Source organism: Labrus mixtus, chromosome 15 (assembly GCF_963584025.1).
Source record: "Labrus mixtus chromosome 15, fLabMix1.1, whole genome shotgun sequence".
NCBI lineage: Eukaryota > Metazoa > Chordata > Actinopteri > Labriformes > Labridae > Labrus > Labrus mixtus.
Window position 1 is genome coordinate 12,562,943 of NC_083626.1, and position 23,859 is coordinate 12,586,801.

General features: G+C 39.8%; 1 protein-coding gene across 4 annotated transcripts in view; it reads right to left on the reverse strand.

The window, feature by feature from the left end:
- Positions 1-23,859, reverse strand: part of clstn1 (calsyntenin 1) — a 37,290-nt gene that overhangs the window by 11,237 nt on the left and 2,194 nt on the right. For 2 of the 4 annotated variants that reach the window (XM_061057114.1, XM_061057112.1), the window contains exons 2-9: positions 9,735-9,857; positions 7,284-7,313; positions 5,540-5,735; positions 4,769-4,977; positions 3,917-4,066; positions 3,490-3,675; positions 1,707-1,955; positions 1-122 (exon numbers count right to left, since the gene is read on the reverse strand). In XM_061057114.1, the coding sequence (XP_060913097.1) occupies positions 1-122; positions 1,707-1,955; positions 3,490-3,675; positions 3,917-4,066; positions 4,769-4,977; positions 5,540-5,735; positions 7,284-7,313; positions 9,735-9,857 (1,265 nt within the window). The remainder of the gene's footprint in view (positions 123-1,706; positions 1,956-3,489; positions 3,676-3,916; positions 4,067-4,768; positions 4,978-5,539; positions 5,736-7,283; positions 7,314-9,734; positions 9,858-23,859) is intronic. The other 2 variants (XM_061057113.1, XM_061057115.1) reach the window with 1 other exon arrangement.

A 23,859-nucleotide genomic window follows, 5' to 3' on the forward strand; every position in this document is an offset into this window, starting at 1 on the left:
CTGGTCCAGTTTCCAGTGAAACTCAGCTGGTTTGTAGTTCTCGGCCTCAGATGGATCCTGACGCAGGAGAAGGATCAGCCTGCAGTTGTGGACGTAGAGGGAGTAGTGGTGTCTGTTCATCTCTGCAGAAGAGATAGAAGAAATATATCAGAGAGAGAGAGAGATCAAGATATGTAACCCTAACTCTTAAATCAAAATGTAAATGTGTAACTGAAATTGAACTACAACAATTGAATCTTCTATAGAGGCAAAAACAGAAGAGAGTGATAACATGTTAGAGTGACATCTGGTGATACCTGTGGTATTTTTGGACTTCATTTGGACTACAAAACTAAGTCAAATAAATTCTAACCAAAGTTCCGAATGCATCAGTGGTATTTCTTGTTCTTATAATTCACAATCATGTCTAAACATGTTTTGCACAATTGCTTACAAGGAGCCAGTTCAACTGCCAAGTGCTAATAACCAAAGTAATGTCCTCTAACCTGGAAATGCCAAGTCAAGCTCAGGTTATTTATGAATAACAGACATTCATCCAGGCATGTAATGGACGCATTAAACCCCAACTGGCTGTTAATCCTTGAAAAGGTCCAAAGATTTACTGGGATTTCTTCATATGTATGTGGAGGCTTAGACTGTTAGCCAACAGAAATCTGTCATATGTTGTCATGTGGCATACTTAGAAAGCACCAAGTTATAGATCAAGATAATCTAAATGGACTGTGAAGTTAGCGTCCTCTCACACAGCTCATTTGTTTGTATAATCAACAACAAGCTCCCCAATTAGGAGCATAGGATCACACAATGTTTCAGGAACAGAATACTCGATTGTGGACTGGTAGTACCAGTATTTGGAAAATTACATCTTATTATCTCTACTACCGTCATGACTCTGGTAGCAACCCAGCTTCGGGTGAAATATGTAGTTTAATCTGCTGTTTTTCACAAGTTATGTATTGTTCAGTGTTTTATGTTTTTAAATTAAACAACTGTGAAGAACTTTCATCAAAATAAGACAAAAGATGATATATCTGTGAAACACAGACTATGCTGAGTGGAGATGATGAATGGTGCTGAGATCATGAGTATAGGAGCTTCCTGTCCAGTGCACAGCCGCTCTGACGTAATCCTTCTTATATAAGCAGTCGCACAGAAGCTGATGAGCTGCCTCACACTGGCCATGGCAGAGACTTTACAGTCAATAAGATCAAGGAGCATGCGACCACACGCAAACACATTCAACTAGGGACAAAAAATTTAAAGATTGGGAGGTGAGACAAAGAAAAGGCAATCTGCTTCCATTTTTAAGACAGCCAGCAGGCCAACACTGACCACAGCCTGGAGTTCAAGCAATGCAGCAATACAGAATATGCCACTTCGCTGTCAAAATAGTTATATGCAGGATTTGACTCATTCCATAGGCAAAATACATTTTCGGGAATTACAACATCAATACGGTAATTACAACAGGTTCATAGTCAAAAAACAGTTGGACAGCTTCCCTTTATTATTTTATTTGGATCTTTTATTAAGTCTTTAACTTCATTGATTCATTGTTTGTTTCTGCAATCTAGTACCTTCAAAACTATTTTCACCCCACATAAGAACATTTCCACCAGGGATCAAACCAGAGCACAGCCCATAGGCAGTCAGAAATCCTTTTTTAAACACCTTTAGAACTCTTCGACCCATCTCTGGGACATTACCTGTCTTGTCAGAGTTGCACAGAATGGTCTCCTTCTCTTGAGCCCCGGGGCCATGTCTCATCCACACAGAGATGGTGAAGGGCTCTTTCAGGCTGGTGCTCACCATGCCATCAGGAACCTTGATGGCCTGGGTGCCATTAAACTCAAACACCTGGTCGCTGTCATGCCCATTATCAGTGGGCAGTCCTACTGTCCAGTTAGAGGAGCTGCTGGGTGCAGGTAGGAGCTCCACTGTGCCGGTGCTGGCTCCTAAAAATCAATCAAAGAGAAAAAGGTGTTTATATATTCAAATAACTTTATTTATCCGTTAGGAACTTCATTTGTGTAAAAGAGCATCAGTGCGCATACAGCTAGACATAAAAACAACAACAGAAACACACACATACAAGTGGCTCTATTAAAAGCATGATAAATAGGTCATAAATAATTGTTGTAAGCGGTTAAAAGAGTGGTGTTAAAAAATAAATAAGAAATAGATCATTTGTTCATGAGCCTGATGGATGTGGCAGCAAAGCTTGACATGGCTCGATTAGTCCGGAAAGTGAGAGATCTGTATCTGTGGCCTGAGGGGAGACGGTTGTAGAGATGGCAGAGTGTGTGTGTGCGCTGTCTGAGGCGATGTGTTGTCCTTTTAGTTTTGTTCTCCTGTTGTAGATGCTGATCAGTTGTGCCTGCTGCTGTCCGATTATTTTGCTGCTTATTGTTATGATCCTGTTTAATGGGTTACGATGAATGCTTGACAGCGACCCAAACCAGGCTGTGATGTTGAAGGTTAAAACTGATTCTATAAAACATTTGTAAAATGCTGTTAGGACTGATTGATGGACTTGAAATTTGCGTAGTTCTCTGAGGAAGAAGAGGCGCTGCTGGTACTTGGAGAAGATGGATTTGCTGTTGGGTTGGAAGGTGAGCTTGTGATCAATTATTGTCCGAGGTATCTGTATGATTCAACCCTCTCTATGGGCTGGTTGTTGACTGACAGAGTGGGGATGCTGTTAAGTTCTTTCCGGAAGTCAACAACCAGTTCTTTAGTCTTTGAGGTGTTAAGGTCAAGACAGTTCAGCCTACACCATTCTGCAAAAGAGTCTATCTCAGCCTGCAACTGTCCCTCTGAGTTGGTGGAGTCCATAATAACGGTGTCATCAGAGTATTTAATGTATGTTATTCCTGGGCTGGTGCTCCTGCAGTCATTTGTGTATAGTGTGTAGAGAATGGGTGAGATGACAGAGCCCTGGGGGGCTCCTGTTGAGACTGTTTTAGATGAGCTGAGGTGACCGTTGTTTCAGACCCTCTGGTTTCTATTTGTCAGAAATGAGAGGACCCAGAGGATCAGGTGTGGGTTGGTATCCAGCTCGAGCAGTTTACGACCCAACAGGTGGGGTTGCACAGTATTAAATGCACTTGAGAAGTCCACAAAGACTAGTCTAATAAATGACTTGGACTTCTCAAGGTGTGCATAGGCTTCATGCAGCAGAGTTAGTACAGCATCGTTCAGCATACATATTGACCTCCTCCTGGAGTTGAGAAAGAACAAGCCTCTCAAAGCCTTTCATAACCAATGATGTTAATGCCACAGGTCGATAGTCGTTGTTACAGGTGGGATTGCTCTTTTTGGCTACAGTACAAACAATTGCTGATTTCCAGAGTGACGGGATTGACGGTTCTTCAAGCGAGCGTTTGAAGAGATGGCAGAAAACACCAGGGCACTTGGGTTCATCAAAAAATAATTTTGATTATATGTAGAGCTGAAAATAGTTTCAAGTGGACCAGCTACTGTACTCACCGCAGAGCTTGTGCAGAGACTTCTCAGAGTAGGTGTCGCGGTCACAGCCCTTCCCAATATGGTTTGTTTCCAGTTCTATATTGGCTCGAATGGATGTGATCGGCTCATCACAGGTCTCCAAGTGCATGCTGGGGAAAAGGGCGAGGCTACCTGTGCCAGGCTCGTATTCAATCCTCTTATTGAAGCCTAAAGGACAAAGCGAGAGAGGGGAAAGAGTGAAAAGATGTCCTTCAGCAGAGTGCTGATAACATGTGTGCAGTCAATACAGGGGCTGTCGATAGTAATTACTCATTAAAAGTACTTAAGGTGTTCCAAAGCATGATTAAAAGCCCTGTGGCTAACAAGGTGGATTGCTTTAATTCAACACAGATACACACTAAACTGTAATGGTTGGTGAGCTACAGTGAGTAAAGGAGAGCTCTGATACCTTGCCAGCTAGGTTTGCAGGTGGGTTTGACGCTGATCTTGACCAGAACGTCCTCGGAGGCTCGGTTCTTTCCACAGTCGTAGGCGGTCACGGTCAGTTTGTACATGCGTTCTTTGCCGTAGCTCAGTTTCTCAGTGTTTTTGATGAAGCCTGAGAAGGAAAAAACATGTTCTTTGTTTAGTATTACAGCTGCAGCTGGGTTAGGATTCTTCAAAAGAAGAGTTCTCTTAGATATTAAAATGAGCTGCCACATGGTTATCCTTACTGAAGAAGCCAAGAGGAATAATCTGTCAAACTGACTTGAATGCATAATATACTGGTAGTCTTGTGTCAGGGCAACAATTTGATATTGACTTTTGTCATTTTCCTTGAGTTGCTATACTCAGGGTTTATTACCATCTACAATCTATGAAAGAAAAATGGAATTTGGTTTAATCCGATCAGATCTCTTTTTCTTTTCTCTTTCACCTTAAAAACTAATTAGCTTTGACAGTTGAGCAGCTTCAGCAACATTATGTATCCTCACACATATTGTTCCACTCACATTATTACCTGCCAGTATTTCCTATTTATCAGAGCCAGGTGAGATAACAGCCAAGCCTGGATATAGCTGAGTTTTTTGTTTTTTTTACTGGATCTTTAATTTTGTTATGCAAGACAAAAATAAATAATCCTACAGCAGGGAGAGAACAGCTAGCAAATTTAGGTGGCCTTTTCAAGGAGACTGTCATCTCCTCATCACACATGAAAGCTGCAGCGAATTCAAAATGACAGGCTTGCAGCTACATTGTTTACTTGGATCAATAGTCTGTTTGATGCGTGTCAATAAAACGTGGCTCTGAAGCTCCTTACCGTCTTTGTCGACGGTGAAGGGCACATCAGGTGTGATGATCTCGTAGTTGCAGATTTGGCTGAACTGGAAAGAGCAGTCAGCGTCCACAGCTTCGACCTTCAAGATGCTGTCATACTTCTTTCCCTCGATAACAGTGGCCTTGTAGGACTTCTCTTTGAACACAGGTGAGTACTCATTGATGTCGTTCACCTGGATGTGGACAGTGGCCCTAATAGAAATATAGTAAGGTTAGAACTCAAACACAAACTGTATAATTGTCTCATGTCCCATTTGATGACTACAATAAATAGATGATTCACAAACCTACAAGAACAGAAGAATTAGCAGAAACAGTTTGATTTGGGCATTTAGTCCTGCTCAAGGAATCAGACTCAGACAGTGCTGTGACAGTCAGTTTACAGTAATGTATGGCAAAATGACACATCAAAATCTGACATTTTGATTAATTAACTGTTTAATCCACTTGTGACACAGTTAAAAACACACATTTTCCAGTCAGTCATAATCAGGATAAAAAGAAGTGTCTTACACTGCATTTTGTTTCATTGACTTCTGTTGGGATATTTTTCAAATGTATTAAAATAAGCAGCATTTCATCAGACTATTGTTTAAATATTATACATTTATTAAAAAGAAAAAGTGAAATGTTGTGTTATAAGTGAATTTGAATAAGAAATGTATGCATGACATTTATATAAACAGACTGCACTGTTTAACACCATCTAGTCAAAACACTGAAAAAAACTCCAAAGCAGCAGAGTGAGACTCACTTGTGGGATTTCTTCATGTTGGCTCCATCGGGACCCTCTCCACAGTCGTAGGCTTGGATGGTGAAGGTGTGCTCCTTCTGCAGCTCACAGTCCAACTTGTCCTTGGCCCTGATGACCCCCTCTCCAGTGGACTTGTCCAGGACCACTGCCTCAAAGGGGACATTCTGCCCGTGGATCCTGAAGCCGCAAATCTCACCTGAACACGTCAAGAGCCAAAAGAGAGTTTGTTCACAATAACAGACAAAAAGTCAATAATTCTATTGTTAAATTTATGTTAACAACAAAACCATAAATTCACGCAAAAAAAAAAAAAAATCAGCCACAGGTTTTGGGTGCCAGGGAGTTGTAGATTGGGGTGGGTGGTGGCTGTGGAGGAAGCCCAAACGCACTGTCATGAGTGAGTAGAGGGGGCGGGGAGTTGGGAGAGGGTGTGGGACATTTAGTATTAGAGAAGAGAAGGTGTCTTTCCAAGCCACTTGAAAACATTGCATCCAGTCATGCAGGCAGAAACTGAAAAGATGTGGACAGGCATTTCACAGGAGCACTTAAAGATTTTTTTGAATCAAGGTCATTAAACCAAGCCCCAAAAATTAAGTACAAGGAAAACAAAACTTGAGTTAAAGACCAGTTAACTCCATAATAACTTCCCTTTAAAAGAGAAAGAATAATTAAGATAAAAATATTATTTTTGAAATAGACCACTTTTACATTGTGATAGTGTAGTCCACCACCAATTCATCTTAAATACTCCAAAAGGTCTGTGAAGAAAGAAACAAAACCTTGGACAACACCTCTAAAGATTGTTTTTACCTACAGAAGGTCTTCCTGTGTAATTTTGCCTCTAAAACAAAACACTGCAAAATGAATTCAAATGAAATCAAATCATAGAAAACTCAACCTGCTACAATCACAATATAGAAAAGAATAAAGTGCTGGATGAGAACTGGGGTTAGAAATATCAACTTGCTTGACATCCACATCAAATGACAACTGCAGCCATGCTAATGGTAGAGATTAGTGGTGGAGAATTAACTCAACAGATCCACTGAGGCAAAGATGCAACCACAAAAACTTAGTAGCAGAGAGAGTTTGCATTAGTTAACAATCTCAGCAGCTTTCAGAAGAAGACTTCAATGTCAGGAGTCATAGTAGCTGCTCAGAACTGATGGTGGGTGATGGAGGCGCCCAAAACCGGAGGTGATGTTTAGGATGATTGAACTTTAATCCACTTGAAATACTAATTATAGTGTCAATATCAGCTCCAAATTCCATTGGTGTGAAAGAGGTCACCAATGTATCTTTTAAATCGTTTTTTTTTTAATGGAACTTTATATAAAAACTTCAAAAATTGTCTTTTCATTCTGTATGTTCTAATTTAAAGGACTGGATTGGACTGATTGGCAGCAAAATTACTGAAAACTCCTGTTTTTTTAAAGCAGCTTTCTTTTTCCTGGTGACAGCTGAACAACTGTTAGGGTCTGCAAACTGCAATGGATGTCTCATGCAGAGATATTTCTAAGTACAGTCAGCCCCATATCACACTTTTCATCCAGCTGTTGGTACTTGAAAAAATTCAGGGTGAGAAAAAAACATAAAAGTCGAGAAAAACCATAAGGGGAGATTACAGAGCATGGCAGGAGTTTCTGTGTAAAAGTGTGGATGCTGTTTTTTTTTTTTTTTTTTTTGCGTTAGTGGGTTAATAATAAGAACTAAGCACAAGGCAGAAGTAAGAGCCCAAGATCACCTTCTTCAGTGAGGGTCACCTCAAAACTCTCTACAAGGAAGGGAGAAAAGATAAGCCCAGATCAGTTAAAAGAAAAGTTAGAACCTTAAGAGAAAAAACAGAGAGGACAGAAAGAAGAAAAAATCTCTTATCATAAAATGAGAGATCCATTAGAACAACTTCTATTCAGTTTTATATTAGCAAGAAGTCTTCTGCCAGATGAAAGAAAGGAAAGATTAAACATTTCTGGAAAGGAGGGTGGAGCAAAGTCTCTGCAGTCTTTTTTTTTCTCATCAAACACTTTTAGAAGAAAGAAAACTCATGAAAAAGTGACAGAACATCAAATCATAGACAGAAATGGATCTTTTTAATGACAGCATGTTTTTGGATTATCTGGAGAGTCAGCCCTTCAAAAAGTTAATTTTACTTTGAAAAAACTGAACTAAGATGTATTGCAAAGTCAATCAATCAATCCAACAACTATAAAATTAGTGTACAGATTGATAAATGAATGACATGCTAAAATATAACAAGACTTAAACCATAAAGTCATTCTCCGCTTGGCTGTTTGTTTTAAAGCCCTGCCAGGGCCTCTTGTGTTCTGGTCATTTTGTTTTCACCTACTAATCAATTAGAAACAGATTTCACATTAGGGAGCGCTGTTCAGGGCCAGTCATGCAGTAGGAGCTGAGGGCCTCTGTGTTCAGCATAGCTCTAATGAAGGGCTCACACTAGGGCTTTAGGAATTCCTCCGCTTTTCACTCGCCACACAGGCCTCTCAGCTCGGGCTGAGTCAGCCATCCCAATGAGTGTTACTTATTGATTTTACAGTCTTGACATATAGTTATTTAACTGCTAGTACTACATAAATACAGTGAGTTATAATACGGGACTATGAGTTGACTAGCAGGTCAATATGTTGCAGCTGTCCAAATGTTTAATATTCCTAGAGTATATAAATCATAACACCCTGACGTGGTGGGTGAGTGCTCCCTGCTTTAGCTCTAAATTCAGTCACATCCCTTTGATTTCCCCCCAAAACCCACAAAAAGACAGTCAAAGCCAGTCTCAAGTACATCAGTCAAATACAAACACATAAACTGGCTTCTCATTCATGCTACATTTTCACATAATCCCTGATCTGTCTCCGGAGTTTGTGATTGGCCCTTTGCTGGCCTATGGGTCAGCTTAACAGGCAGCTGTGTGTTGGCACGGACGGACCGGCTATAAGGAGGCTGACATGACACAGGCACTCACCCCTGCTGCCACGTGAAACCAGCTTACTCGCCCTGCCTCCAGAGAGCTAGTTCACAGGGACATACGGTCCATTCGCAAAAGCACTGCCCATCAAAAGGGGAGCCCCAAGCTCTGTATTCATTGTGAATGGAGGTAAACATCATGCAGAGAATGAGTATATTATTCAATTTGCTGCTTCTCAGAAATGATGGGCCCCTTGCAGTAGTTTTCATGTGCTGTCAGGCAGATCAGCTCTCGAGAACGATTAGTCTTCACGTAACTCTGTGAAGAATAACACATTTGGCATCTCCTCTGACAGACATGAGGATGTTAAAGCCTCACTTGCAAAATCAGGAGAAATAATATGAGATAGAGACGGCTGCATCAAGTTAAGTGAGAGCGCTGAGTGTGAGGAGAGAAGCAGACAAGAGATCACAGGACTCGTGATGTGAAATGGTGGCAAATCATTTCCAGTGCTATGGGGCTTTGAATCCTGGCCAAAGTCGATCCTGATGTGATTAAAACCCCAGAGCTAATTCTACTGTGGTACATAAAGCACACTAATTGCGCCTCTCTACTGGGAGGAAGAAAAAACATGAAAGAGTATTTTGATATGAATATCAAAAGTGCCAATATGGAGGATATGGTAGCCAGATGTATGTCAGTATGACAGGCATGTCATAAATATGTAATGAACAGAATGACATTAAGTCACAAAGTCTCCTCCCAGAAGTGCATACAAAAATAATTCAACACTTAGCAGAGCAATTCCCTTATTTACTACAGAGTTAGGGAATTTCTTATGTTTATTAATGCACCTTTAACCTCAATTATAGCCTATCACAGAGAGAATGGTAGTTACTGTATGGATAGTAAAACATCTTACAGACAAAGAGACTATGATGATTTATAACATGAAGCTGACACTAGAGTTGGTAGAGTAAAAAATCTTTTTATGGTTTCCATTTACAAGAATCTGAAGCTTAGTTCATAACCCATTTGAAAAGGGATTTCATGTCTTATCAAGGTCATTGTCTGAGTCATTTGAATGTTGATGAAATGTACAATACTCACACAAGAACATTTGTTTGCATCCTTTTCCTATCACATGATCTCAAAGCTTTATAACACAGGTCAATGAATGCGTTTTTTCTTTTATTTGGAGTTGAATCTGGTGATTTCAGTTGAAGCTGAAGGAGTAAAGTTAAAGCAGCGGTAGCATTAAACCTCTCTCACCTGCGTAGCGAAGAGGAGCGTCCTTGTCCAATGCAATAAGAGGGGGGTCTAGTAGTACTTTGTCGTCATTTTCCGTTACGATCCCGTGGTACGTTGTCTCGATCCATGGTTTGTGCTTATTGACTGTGAGAAACAGAAAGAGGAAATGTCAGTGCGATTAAAAAAGTTTATGCAAATTATTTCTGCCCATAGGTGAAAATCTTGATAAGCAACTTCTTTCTCTTTCACTGTTACTTATTAGCTATTCAAGTGTGTTTCAAACTGCTAGTTTGAGTTTTATCTTCCCTCCCACTGCAGCCAAAGTAAATTTTTAATGAGTTTCTGGATGCTTTTATTACTATTTTTAGAAACACTGCACATAATGAAGGCATCACCTAAAACAGAAGCAGGCAAGCCAACAATGTGTAAGAAAATCTCCTTTTGCACATCGTTCCCCATCGAAAATACAAAAGGCTGTATTATGCTATAAGTTCTATTGTTCAATTTTGCCTGGACTGAAGACAAATACTTTCAGCATGATTTTATAATCTGCACCAGAAATGTCCCAAGAGCCAGACATATCCACAATCTGTATCGGTTAACAAGATTTGACAGGAGTATCACGATGATAAATGCTCTTGCTATGGTTTGAGGAGCAGTAGCTGGGCTCATTATATAAAGCTTTATGTGCTATACGGCCTGGGAAGCATCCCAGCTGCAGACAGGACTCTGTTGTAGCTGGCGGCTGCAGAAAAAGCTGCAGTGAGTGACATATTTGGGATGGTGTAGGACACAGGATGACGCAGGGGAGATGCAGCTCTCTTACAGCCAATATGTGCTAACTGCTGAGTAGAGGGAGGGGTGGCAGTCTGTGTCACTGATCTGTAAAGGTGAGGCTAACTATGGCTGACAGCAAGCTGTGAGGGACAGAGACACAGGGAGAGGTAACCGGGCCAGGCATATTTCCTTACCATAAGACAGTAACAAAAACATATAAAGAAAATATCATATACTGTTTTAAGGCCCAATGCTATGTGAAGTCAACCAGGGCTGCAGACTGCAACATTACATAATTGTTCAGTGCAAGACCTATTTACAAGCAGTATCACTTATGAGAAAGTACTTTGAGGAAGATGTAACCGTTATTCTTATTTGCTTCTTCTCTGACCTCATGTAAACCCCTCTGTCCTTAAACACGTGGTCAGTCAGTTTCAAAGTAAACTGTCTGATAAATTCAATGCAGTTAGGTCATGCATTCAAGCTAATCCCTACTAACAAAGAACTGCTGTGGTAGCCTGAACAATCAAAGTTAGGAAATCAATGCTGGCACCACAATAGACATTTGTGGATTTGTTGAGAAGTACTGTATCTCAGCATGCATGTTTGATACAGCCGTACGGTGGGCTTTTACAATAGTTGCTACATTTCTGAAATATTCCGCCTCTAAAATAAGGTTTAGATCAGGATTACTTTAAGCTAATAGCTTACATTTGTATGTGTTATTTCTCATCATATAATCACAGACCTTTTCTACAGTACATCAATAATGGAGAGCATTATAAAAATATTTCCTTGGTTCTTTGTTAAATGCTAATCAAAACATGAAATGTGTAAAAATTAAATCCACAGCCGTGTCATGCTGCAGAAAGCTTTCACATAACACATTCATCATCTGACTAATAGAAAGACGCCTAATGTTCAATGACACAATTTCTGCTACAATTATACTTTGAGCGTCAACCAGTAACCAGAGAAAAAAACAAATAGCATTAAGACATGATGAGGATGTTTTCAGATGACTTTGAATGGCGTTCATCCAAATCCAATTTCTGTGAAGCAAATTACTTACATTTGTGCCTTCACATAATTGAGTTTAATTCTCCGTCACTACAAGATCAATGACAATTAATTACAAGCTCCTTGCAGAGGATTGGCGTGATTTGACAAAAAAATGAATTAAAAGTAGACAGAAAATTAAAATTTCACAGTTAGAAATAAACATTTAAAATGTGTCAACGCAAAAACTCATTGGCTCCTTTACGACTCATTCTTTCATAAGAATTTAAAGTGCTGGCTGTGCATTGTATAATTGCTTAATGTTACATTAGCTGAAAAAAAACATCAATAAGATGGCTAAAATAAAAGTGCATGACGCAGTGAGGTAAGAGATACTTTTATACTGCAGCTAGTCCAATTTCTGTATTTAGAGGCATTCTATGCCTTCATTAAAGATCTGACAGCTTCAAGATGGCAGTAAAGGACTGGAGAGGAGGCCCATTAGTCAAAAAATGGTCTCTTGCTATGAAATTGTAACAGTAGTTCAAGCATTTTGAACCTGCCATGAATACTCCTATTCTAAGTTACTGAAAATCATACATCATACATATATTGTAAAAAAAAAAAAAAAAAAAAACATCTCTGGTCACAAGCAGTGTTTGGTAGGAATGCATGGATGGGATTGCCACTAATTTGGAATTAATCAAACCCAATAAATCGGCTAAGCTGAGCGTCTCGTGACTTAAAATGAGTTGGATGTCTTAAAACAGATTGCCTTGCCAGACTACTACAATAATCTGCTTTAGCCTCTACAGATACACACTTACTGTTAGCCAGGTCACAGGCTGGCCCCATATTTTCCGTGACTGGCTTATGGCCCTCAGCACGGAGCTGCACTGAACCATCACAGAACGGTACAACGTCAAAGCAAAATTATCAAATCTATTCCAGTTTATTCAAGACACTTCAGCCTGATCCTGAACCAATAGCAAGACTGCTGCATTGTGTGTTATTGTCTTCAAGGAAAAATTTCAATGGACTCTAGTAATGCATGTACTGTATCTCATCATAGCCTGAGAAGCAAATCTTATGTTGCTTTCACACTTCAACAAAACCCCTGAAAAATTCCAGAAATCTTTGGGTTGAGCCGCAGGCGTGAACCCAATCAGCCGAATTTCTCATTCAGACTATGTCAAGCACTTCCATGTCACTCTTTTTACATCATGCCTTGCCTCCGAGCCACAACCCTCCATCCGACAGGGCTCTTGCTGTGAGGTGCATGTGTGAAGAACTAACTAACTAACAGACTGGCACTTACAGACTGTCATTTGAAGGTGGAATACTTATGTCTCTGTTACAGCTCGCATGCATACATTGGGACACCAATATAACGTTGTTACAGATGCAATGTGTTAGTACAAGGGCAGAACTGCAGTCTGTAAGGGAGCACTCTCCCTAGGCAATCCCAAGCACGCTTCACCCTCAAAGTCCAGTTTTTTTTAACTAGTGTACAGTTGCTCATGCACAAGCACAACCACGTGTTGACAGACTGAAATGTTCTAGAAATTCATGTACAAACGGCAGAATTTTAAATAGAGTTTGACACAAGAGAGTTGATTTCTTCAATTTAAAAAACTGCCCTGAGATGGGCAGAACAGGTCAGTTGAAATAAGACATGAATATGCCCAAAGATGGAGAAAGGTGGAGCTGAATAAACATGGCACAGGGCTTTAGGCCAATTTAAAACAAATCTGCCTTTACAGTGTGCATCACCATTAAATCCCCTTTTCACACACACACACACCCCTCCCATGAAGTGATATCTGAAGCAGGGTTTTATTTTAAGCGTGAAATTCTCACATACATTGTGTGAAATTGCACACAATGATCTTTTGACAAGATGGCTTCATCAGCCCCCTGTGAGCCTGCAGTGAATGGGAGGAACATTTTGTTGAGGTGTGAGGAGCTCGGCAATGAACATTGGAATCAGAGAAACCGCGATTTGATTTACACAAATCATTAACTAACTAATTATACCTGGATGTATAATTTCATAAACTATAAACCTTGAAACTGGCTGAATTGTAAGTGATGAAGTGGTTTGTTTTTAGGAGGAAAGGCTTTAGGATTTAGGATGGAAGGAGATTAGGGAAGGGGCTTTGAAGTGTTTGAGGCAGTCTGAGAGGGGCTCACTAAAGGAGAACTGAGGATGTTCAGCATGGAAGACTGCCATTTTCTTAATTTAACTGATTAGAGAACCAATTCATCTAATGTAATGCATACTCACTACTGGCCCAATTACAACCTGCAGACTCAGCACTTTAATGAATCAATCAACATTAGACAGATATCTCTGAAATACTACAGAACATGCTTGAGAAGGCAGTTTCTGTGTTTACCAACTCAGAAATTACATTATGACTTTCCTTATAATTTTCTAACACATTGTAAACCAGGTGGGTATTGATGTGTCACGTGTTGCTTTATTCAATATGGGATAACATTTAAGTAGTATATTCATTTAAAAATGAAATATTATATTTACAAAAAGTCAGATTATAGTGACAAATAACCATAACAATCTCTCACAGGCCAAGGTGACTTCTTAAATAGCTATTGTTTGACCGACAGTCCTGACTGCAAAGATCTTCAGTTTAAATGTATAAAGATAGTTAAGAGCAACTTGAGGTGTATGGATGCACAAATCCAATTCTGGTTTTAGATATCAGATATAAAAATAGCTATAGCTGGTATCAGTGACAATTGGCCATTCTATTCATTTCAGTTCTATGCTATTCTGTGTTTAGGGCAAGCATGTGTGTGTACATGTCACTGTCCAACAAAGGCTAAGCAGTTTGGATGTATTTACGCTTGTGTTACACCAACAAATTATATGACTAGCTGCAATTTCTGCAAAGCCATTACTTTCATTAGGTGGTAGAACAAAGGGTTAATCAAAAAAAGAACGCAGACAAACAAAAAGAACAGAGCTGTTTACTGTGCCGACTGAATTGCAAAGAAACAGGAAACTTCCCAGTTAGCTACAAAACTCTTGGAAGTACTCACAGTACAGTTTGCCATCATGAAAATATATTTCTGAGAACACTCTACCTGACCTCTAAGAGTGTTTGGAACACCTATCTGCAGAGTTGATGGATGTCAAAGTTATGAGCCTCACTTAGTGCAGACACCTGGACCTATAATGAATAGTGAAGTGCTACAGGCTAAAAACTTCCATTGATCACACATCAGCCACTCGATTTCAACTGCCTTCAAGGAAAGTCTTCACTTGTTGAACCTCATGTTGGAACATGAATTGAATGTTAAACTGAAAATGCATGGTTAATTGTTAATACAAAATAATACTTTCTCGACATACTCATAAGATTTTAAAATGTTGAGGAATGCAAGCACGGTATTTTGTTTATTATCAACAATTAGCTTTAATTAATGTAGTGTTATGACAATAATAAATGAAACCACGTACAAAATCAAAAAGGGCAGGCTTCAAAAACGCCCCCAGTGACTCACCATCATATTTCTAGCAAGTAGAAATCATCAGCCTCAAAAATTCAGATAGAGAGCAATGATATAGACAGGTACAGTGGGCTCTTTTTCTTCTAGCTAAATAATGGACATCAACCAGGCAGGGTTCTGCTGTGCAAACCCTAAATATCACAAAGTTTGTAGATAACCATAAAGTTTGTTAATCTCAGAAATCCCACATCAAATTAACCCAACTATCTACTGTTTTCACAAACAAACAAATTAAGCCTGAATCCAGCAAACACAGGCTGAATAATAATGATGCATCAGAAGCTGGGGACAAACACACAGCCGTCTATAGACACACAGATGGCAACACACTACCTGGTATGCAATCCTGTTACAGTACGCAGCAAATAAAGCCAATGGCATTTAATCCTATAATGGGATGTGTCTATTTCATTCACTGATAGGTCAAGCAACAAGCAAGAAATAAAACAAAACAAAAGTGAGGCTCCAAAAAACAAATCACTGCCAAATTTGTATTATGGATGTCTAACAATGAGCATGATAAAATGTATTTAGTAAAAAGCTCCAGGTAACACCTGGGGCCATATTCACAAAGCCTCCTAACTAAAAAGAGTTGCTCCTGGTGACACAATTGTAAGAAAATTCTTAGAATCACATAATTTTCTTAGAATTTAGGACTACCGATACATCGTTGTAAAGATCAAAGTTATTCACAAAGCAACTTAGCCCTTAAGGGTTGTTTCCCCCTAGGGAACCGGGCCCAGATCTGAGTACACTTGTCCCCAAAGACCGGTTCATTTGATCAGTGTGAACATAAATGTACAGTACTCAGGTACCATGCCCGAGTCCGATTAAAGAGGTTGACCGCTATATGGCGTAATTCTAAACGGCTCCTGTCTCTTTAAAAACCGTCTTATCCACGCAGCATAGGCCCATTTCATCCTCTGAGCTGCACAGTAGATGTGGAAGTAGAGGAGGTTCGTTGTTGGCGACTCAGAAATAACAAAAACATCCACAGTTAGCAGGATGGACTCAGTCCGCTAGTGGTTGCCATGGTTTCTTTCTTCTTTCTGCTTCTTGGCAGATTTGTAAACCAACTATGTGCATTCCACCACCTGCTGTACAGTGTCGGTTGTGTACATACGCAAGTGTACTTGGGTACAGAGCAACGTTACTAATGTAAACGCAAACCAGCTGGGGAAGAGGGGAGGGGGGAGCAATCCAGCTTGGGCAAGGTACGAAAAATCATGCCTAATATGAAAACGCCCTAAGAGAGCTCCTAAGGTTACAAACTGTTAGGAGTAGTCAGGAAGATTTTGAACAGGCTTAAGAGTTTCTCAAGCGGAGGAGAAAACAGAAAAATATTCTTCAAACACTGAATGAAGAATATTATTATTGAATCATGGTTGAGACAAAAGTTATTAATGCAGACATTTTAATCCATCGAGGACCTTTTTCAGTGCAAAGTAAGACCTATGCAAATCACAGCTTCTGAAAGAATGTGTCATATCTAGTAACAGGGTCAACCACACCTCCTCACTAGGAGGTGTGGTTGACCCCTGAAGGGACAGAGTTTCTGTCCCTTCTTTGCTCAGAGATGCTCTTCGAGTGTTCCCAAATCACTCATAAGCTAGGACTCCCTGCTAGGATTTTTAAGCTAAGTCAAGAGCTCCCTGAGGAGATTCTCAGAATTTTTTGTGACTAAGGAGTCCAGTTTAAAGATGTCCCAATGATACTTACAGGGAAAGCTTGGGTAAACGAGATCCTTTTGGAGACAGACGGACAGACGGACAGACAGACAGACAGACAGACAGACAGACAGACAGAGCAGGGTTTACATCAGCTGACTTTTGACACAGGTGGACCGGGAAAAAGTACTTGGTGTGACTGTGTGTGCCAAGGTGTTCTGTGCCAAGCCATCTACTGATCAGCTCTATGTGTCTGCCACCTGTGCACCCGTTTGAACCACAGTGGGTGTTAAAGGAGGCCAATGATGATTAAATGGTTTTCCTTTTTGAAAAGTAGGACAAGTTCTTTACCTGCTATGTTTTCAAAATGTTTTGTTGTATGGCCACATTGTTTACTGCCTGTGTAGTATATAATGTAATAGGAAAGCATGTATGTATGTATGTTTGTATGCATACTGAAAGAAAATATTTAAAATATAAAAAAACGTAAGAGGCTGCTTGCGTTTTGTATTGTGTTCAAACCTACAACCATACGCACATACTGTTTGCACAAATACAAAGATCACATTCTTATTATACAAGAAGAGTCCTAATTGGGACAATTAATGTCCTTAATTAAATATAAAGATATATTAAATTGTATGCCCATTACCAAGATAAGCATCACAAGATTCCTGCCAATAGACAGCCCATGTCTATTTCACTTAGACAGTTCTGTAAGACTCCCCCTTCTTAGAACTTTAAAAGTTCAGTATTTGTTGCAAATGTTTTTGAAAGGTTTTGTTTCAACTTTGTTTCTGTCATTTAGCTCAGTGGTTTTCAGAGTGGAGTCCCAGAACCTCCAGAGGTCCCTGGCAATCTTTTTACATTATATTTCTTTCTTTCTTATCACCAACAATTAAGGTCATGGTTTCATACAATTTCTTTGATAAAAATATCAAGCTAAAATCCAATCACATGAGCAACCTTGGGACATATGACAATTAAGGGGTCCTTGATGTGAGAAAGTTTGAGGACTATGGTTTTAGATTGAATGTGGTTCACAAACTGACTTGGTTTTATACAGTGTTCTTTGTAATTTTATGGTTAAATAAAAAAAACATGCATCCATAATTGTGATTTCAATGAAACAGTTTAGTGATAGCCGCAATAACATTCCAATTGTGATGATGAGAAAACGCGTCCGTCTGCATCCCCAATTCAATCATTGGCCGACACATAGCGTGGTGGACAATGCAAGTGGGAGAAAAGGATATTAAGTCCTCTTTGGTATTAAGCATCGTCATTGTGTGGTCATATTGCAACAGATTTAAGGGGACAATTAATGGTCTCTTATGGATTAAATAGGCCACGCTCCACCTCTCTCTACATAAAAATACTGTTTGTCTGCTGATTTTCTATTAAATTGGACCAAAAGTAAACTTTCAGGATGAACACTTTTTAGTGAATGCCTTCACTGACTTCTTCCAAAACCCCAACAAAGAACAGGGTAACATACGGACCATTCTCATGGACACAAAGACAAAGCCCCATTATGTTTGCCAGGCTCTTTTATTGAAGCCAAACCTTTACAGTTTAACCTTTTAACCGTGATGAAACACTTCCTGCGAGAATTTAAGGGCCACAATAGGTCCTGCTAATCCTGAGATTCAATAGGATGCCTGTACACTCTCTCTCTCCCACCATGGCCTTGCTGTGTTGTATCTTCTACATGGAGAGGAAATACAGTCCTTCTGCCTTAAAAATCATTGTCAAAAGCTTTGCACATATTTAGCCACTGTATGACCCCAACAACTGTTAGGGACAGAAGTGAAAACATTAATACCAGACAGCTTACATGCGACTGGTCACCATGGGAGAAGCACGGAAACACAGCACAGCTGTGAACAGACTGTAGCAGCATCACTGCAGCAGATGATCAGTTTGTAATTATCAGATGAAGCCTGAATCTCTGAGGGCATGTTGTGTAACCATGATGATGATGCAGCCAAATGTCAGGTTGTGACATGTTGAGGAGTTCTTGTTTAACAATTTAACTCATATTTTACATTTAACTTCTGACAGCCTGCAAGCATTCGTTTTATTTGATAACGTGCTAACAGGAAGCTCCATTACATCCAGATTTTGCAGCATTTTAATAATTCAAGAATCTATACAATCACTAATTCCCTCTGGACTAAAATGTGTATGGATTTAAGATTACATTATAGTACAAACTACAAACCATCACACAGACTGCACAGTTTGAAAGCAGCAAGTGAATGTGTTCAACATCGATTAAAAATTCTGAATAACTAGTCCACACTCTGGTGCAAATGTTTGATTACCCAGAATCATAAATAAATTAAAATCTGTAGCAAAACCTGCCACTCACAGGCACCAGTACAGGCAACAAAGTCTCTGAGCAGAGTGCAGACTGTCTTACTATCGTTAAAGGCTAAATAAAGCCTTTCTGTTGCCAGGTTGTTATTCTTGTTTGTGCCATTAGCTGCCTGCACCTGTACACAGAAGAAATTAATATCTGTGCTCAGGTGATAGTTAGACCTTGGTGTTCCCAGGGAGACGGTTACACTACCAGAAACATCTGACATACAGAAATTGTAACCAAATAGGTGTAGGTATGAGATGCATACAAATCTGGGTGAAGCAATGACTTCAACTCTGCACCAAGGTGGCTCTCTTAATTCTGTCAACCAGCAATAGTCATTGGACGATCTGCTCACGCTCTAAAACAGCGGGCACACTTCTATGTTTGTCTTGCCTTACAAGCTCCTGAGCTTGTTGACGCATGCCTTCACTATCACAGACTGGGGACTGTTCTAGTAAGCCATGCTGACCCTTAAAGGAAACCCAGACCTCAGGGGCCCTCACTCCAACACAGCGCTCACACAGGACAGCCTCTCAGTTTCCATGCCAGGCAACAACATTTGTTTGTCCTTTCAGCCATCTCAGCCGCCCAGCAGAACGAACACACCCTCAATGAGCGCGGTGCTCCTCTGAAGATGGGGGTTGGGAGTCGCAGAGCCTTGAATGCAACTCAATCACCTCTCTGTGTGGATGGCACAAAAGAACCAGTGAGAGTGGAGAAGTGAGAGTGAGACGGCTGGAGCTCTGCACAGGCAGCTTTTGGGTGTAGCTGACCTGCGGCAGGTAATGTGCTCTCTGGTTACCTGTTTCCCATGGAGCCTGAACCTACTGTAAATGTGAAAACACCCTAATGTGATAACTTCCAAGTCTTCTTCTCTAATCAATGTGACTCTAGGGAGAAGGTCACAGACACTGAAAAGCTGCAGATATGGTTTGAATTTTGACCTCTGTGCTCTGGTTTTATTACACTGCTTAAAGATAACTTGATAATATGGGCACCAGTGACCATCACTTTCAGAATTAAGTCACTCTGTTTCAGTACTGCCACGACAATGGGTGGTTTAGAAAGATTACATTGTTTTTTACACTGTTCCAACCCAGGCTTAAGCAGTATTTTACCTAGAACATCAGAAGCCGTTTTCACATATGCACTGCTGAAAATATCTAGATAACTTTAGGAGGACTGCTACGGAGATTCTCCTGACCTTGCTGTTCATACCCTCCTCACAATGGGAGACTATCCCTGTCAGACGGGATGGGGAGGTGGGGGGGTCTCTGGAGATAAGATGTGAGGTAAGAAAACAATGCGGAATTAGCTGACGAAGCCAGAGAGTCGGTTATACGACACTATAATGAGAATATTTGCCTTTTTAGCAATGCTATGTGTAGTCCAACGAAATGACAACATCAACGAAAGAGCGGAGAACAACATACTGGTGAACAGAAAACATAATGCAGCCGTTTAATTACGTGCACGGAGATCGTAGTGGTCGTTTTTCTATGGAGCTATTATTGTGGCAAAACTATTTGAATATAGTCCGCGGTAGCACCCAGTGAGTTCAAGACGGACATTATTGAGCTGGATAGCTGTCGTGGATGCAGTTTTACTGAGGAGGCTACGATGAAGGGTCCATTATGTAGTTTGTGTTTTTGAAATTTGTTTGCTGTACAGTGTTGCCAAAGCGCTACGCAGCCTAGTCGCCTGGCAGCCTAGTCTGTGAGTCTGGGCTCAGGGCAACAAACCCCACTATTGTGTTTGCAGACCGTCAGACACACATTTGAAGATATGTGTACACATTTGTGGATCTTGCATGGCAGGAGTGTTGCAAAAGTCACGTGTAAAACGACAGCCAATGGAGAGGTCCGCCTCAGTTGTAAGCGATCATTTGTGTGTATTTACGATTTACAGCTGAAAAAACTCACTGCCATTAATAAATATGTAAATTTTTTGAAATTGGTCTACATATTTGCAGATTAGTTTACGCATTTGTGGATCTTTTTACGCATTCGTGGATCTGTGTACGCATATTCAAATAGTTTTGCCACAATAATAGCTCCATATATTTCTATGCGTTGTGCAGCAGTCACAGTTTACAAACGTCACTCCCCCTCCTATTGGCTCGAAGTGAATTCTCTCACATCAGCTCAATCGGACTTGCTGCTAGGGGTCTGGCAGGAGAAACTCTGGGAGAAGTCGCGAGAATTTTAATGTTTGCGTTCACATATACAGCTCCTCCTGGAAATATCCTGATTTTTCAAGGAGATTTCTGCAAGTGTGAAAGCCCTAATACAGTGTATCCTCATCCTGGATATTCCGACTCTTTCTAATGTTGTTGTTTCATTTCTGTATATTGCCTTTAGCTTTCCATTTTGAATGTATTACGTGAACCAACCACGGGCTAATATGATTGTTAACTGCTTTCTAGGTGGCCAACACAACTCCCCAGTCATCTGGCACAACTTAATATTCACAACTGAATGACCCTTTCTTGACAGTTCACTGACTCCATTCAGCCCCTGAAGGCACCAATGAGAGGATAGTCACAAAAGACCAAAATTGAGTCCAGTATTCTCATGACCCATCTTCATAGCAATGACTGGCATATTACCAAACTGAAATGCTTCAACAACTTTGCACTTTCAGGGGGATTGCCTCATGTACAAATTCTTGAGGGGCTTGACTTGTGATCTTTCAAACAGTCCTCCAATTGTGACATGCTAAGTCAAGATCCTGACTCTGAAGCCTGGCCCCAAAAGCCCTTTGTTCCTCTGAGAAACTCTGAATAAATATTCACAAATGTTAGAGTTAACTTCTAGAAACAGGGCAACTGAGTAGTACAAGTATACAGTTATTCAGGGTAAATAAGGGTAAAACGTTTATTAAATGTTTTTTAATTCACATAATCAGTAATAGTGTTTTATCTCACTGTCATGATAAAGCAAACTTCTTTAGTTTTTGACTATTTCAGAGTTCTTCTCTGATATACTTTAACACATTCTTAAAAAACATATTTTCTATCTTACCCAACTTAAATACAGATTTGGCTGAGTTTGACAAAGTTTTTGAAATTCTGTTTTATTATCCAATGTATTCTTGGAAATTAGTTGTGAACATGTCATGGATACTTTAAAGAAATGACAAATGTTTCTAAAATTCTGATGATTTACATTCAACTTCAAACAAAATGTTAATGCCATTTACTAATAATTGGTATAGTGTGATCTGTGATGGTAAAGGTTCATCTATTGCATACTTGTGCTCTCCCTTTCTGTAAGTTTTGCGAAGTTTTTTAATGGACAAGGCCTTTATATTGCTGGGAAAATTGGAGGTTTCCATTAAAATTACGGCTGCTATTGGCCAATCAGAAATAAACAAGCAAATTTAGAGGTTCATCAAAAATATTTGCTTCCCGAGTCTTTTTTAGTTGCATGTAAGTTCAATGACATGATGTTAAGCCATGGATCTTATAGTGACAAGACAAAGAGGAATACATGGAGCAGATCAATCAACATAAAAAATGTGTGCAATCAATTAAACAACTTCAAGTGATACACTGACAACAGCTGATAAAGCTCTGCCCTACACAAACACCCTAAACAGACTCTGACTCCCTTCTTTTCCTTTGGCATCACATTTTTGGACATTAGCTGTCATCCTGCTGACATTTAATGATATTATTTCTGAGAAGAAACAGTAACGAAATCTGATGCAGAATAATGATGGCATACGACTGTGTTACAAGATCTGCAAGGGAGACGTGAACAATGGAGTGTTTGTTAGCTGTGTTAGTCCACATAGTTTCTGCTTGCCATAACATAGCGAGATGACATACGTCACACAGGTTGTTGTGTCAAAGGAGAAGCTGTCAACAACAAGTAGCAAATCAGAGCGTATTTATTTCCCCTGGGTCACCAGGTCACTGATGGTCCTCATCATCCTACATTTAGTTTATGAGTTTAAATAATTAATAGAAATATATATAGTAGAACAGGTTACTTTCATAAGATAAGAAATCAATGATGGTTTTTGAAGGCTGACACCAATAACGTTTTCAAAGTGAAACTGCTACAGGCCTAATTTAAGGATAATCTGAAAACAATTGTTTTGACTACAGCTGAAATTATATGAAAGACAAAAGATGTTTAAGAGGGATTTTAATGTGAATTAAATATGAGTAGAATTAGTCTTCTATGAACCTTGTATGTCAATAAGATGAAAAGCATATTTTAATGAGGCTGTGGTCCTGGAGGAATTGCAGAGGTGTACCACCACATCACTGACTGATGAATTATATTCTAAAAAAATAAATATTGACCTGATACATTGCTCCAAGCATAATCAATTGAAGGCTTTTCCAATAAATGTAAGACAAGGGACTTGCCCACTTAACCTATAATATTTACTTCTTCCCTGCCAGCCAGGTGAACAGAGCGCACACTCAGCACCACACAAAGCAGGGCCCCTAATTTGTTCAACTAAAATTTCTTAATTGGATGACGAATGAGCCATGAAACTTCCCAGCAGCCAGCTTTTGCTCTGTCTGGCTTTGTGTACACAGAGGAAGCTCATGAATATCTGCAGACCTAATGTTTGACTATGGAACACGAAGGCACCCAGCAGCTGCTTATGGGAACAAAAAAAGAAAAGAGACCTTAAAAACAAGTGGACCAAAATGGTGGGCCAGACAGAAAACTCAAGAGGTGTCCATTTGAAGACATTAGTGTTGGACAACATCAAAGATCTTCAAGCATAAAATGCTTTTAAGCTTCAAAGACCTGCAGATGATTTCAATTTGCGC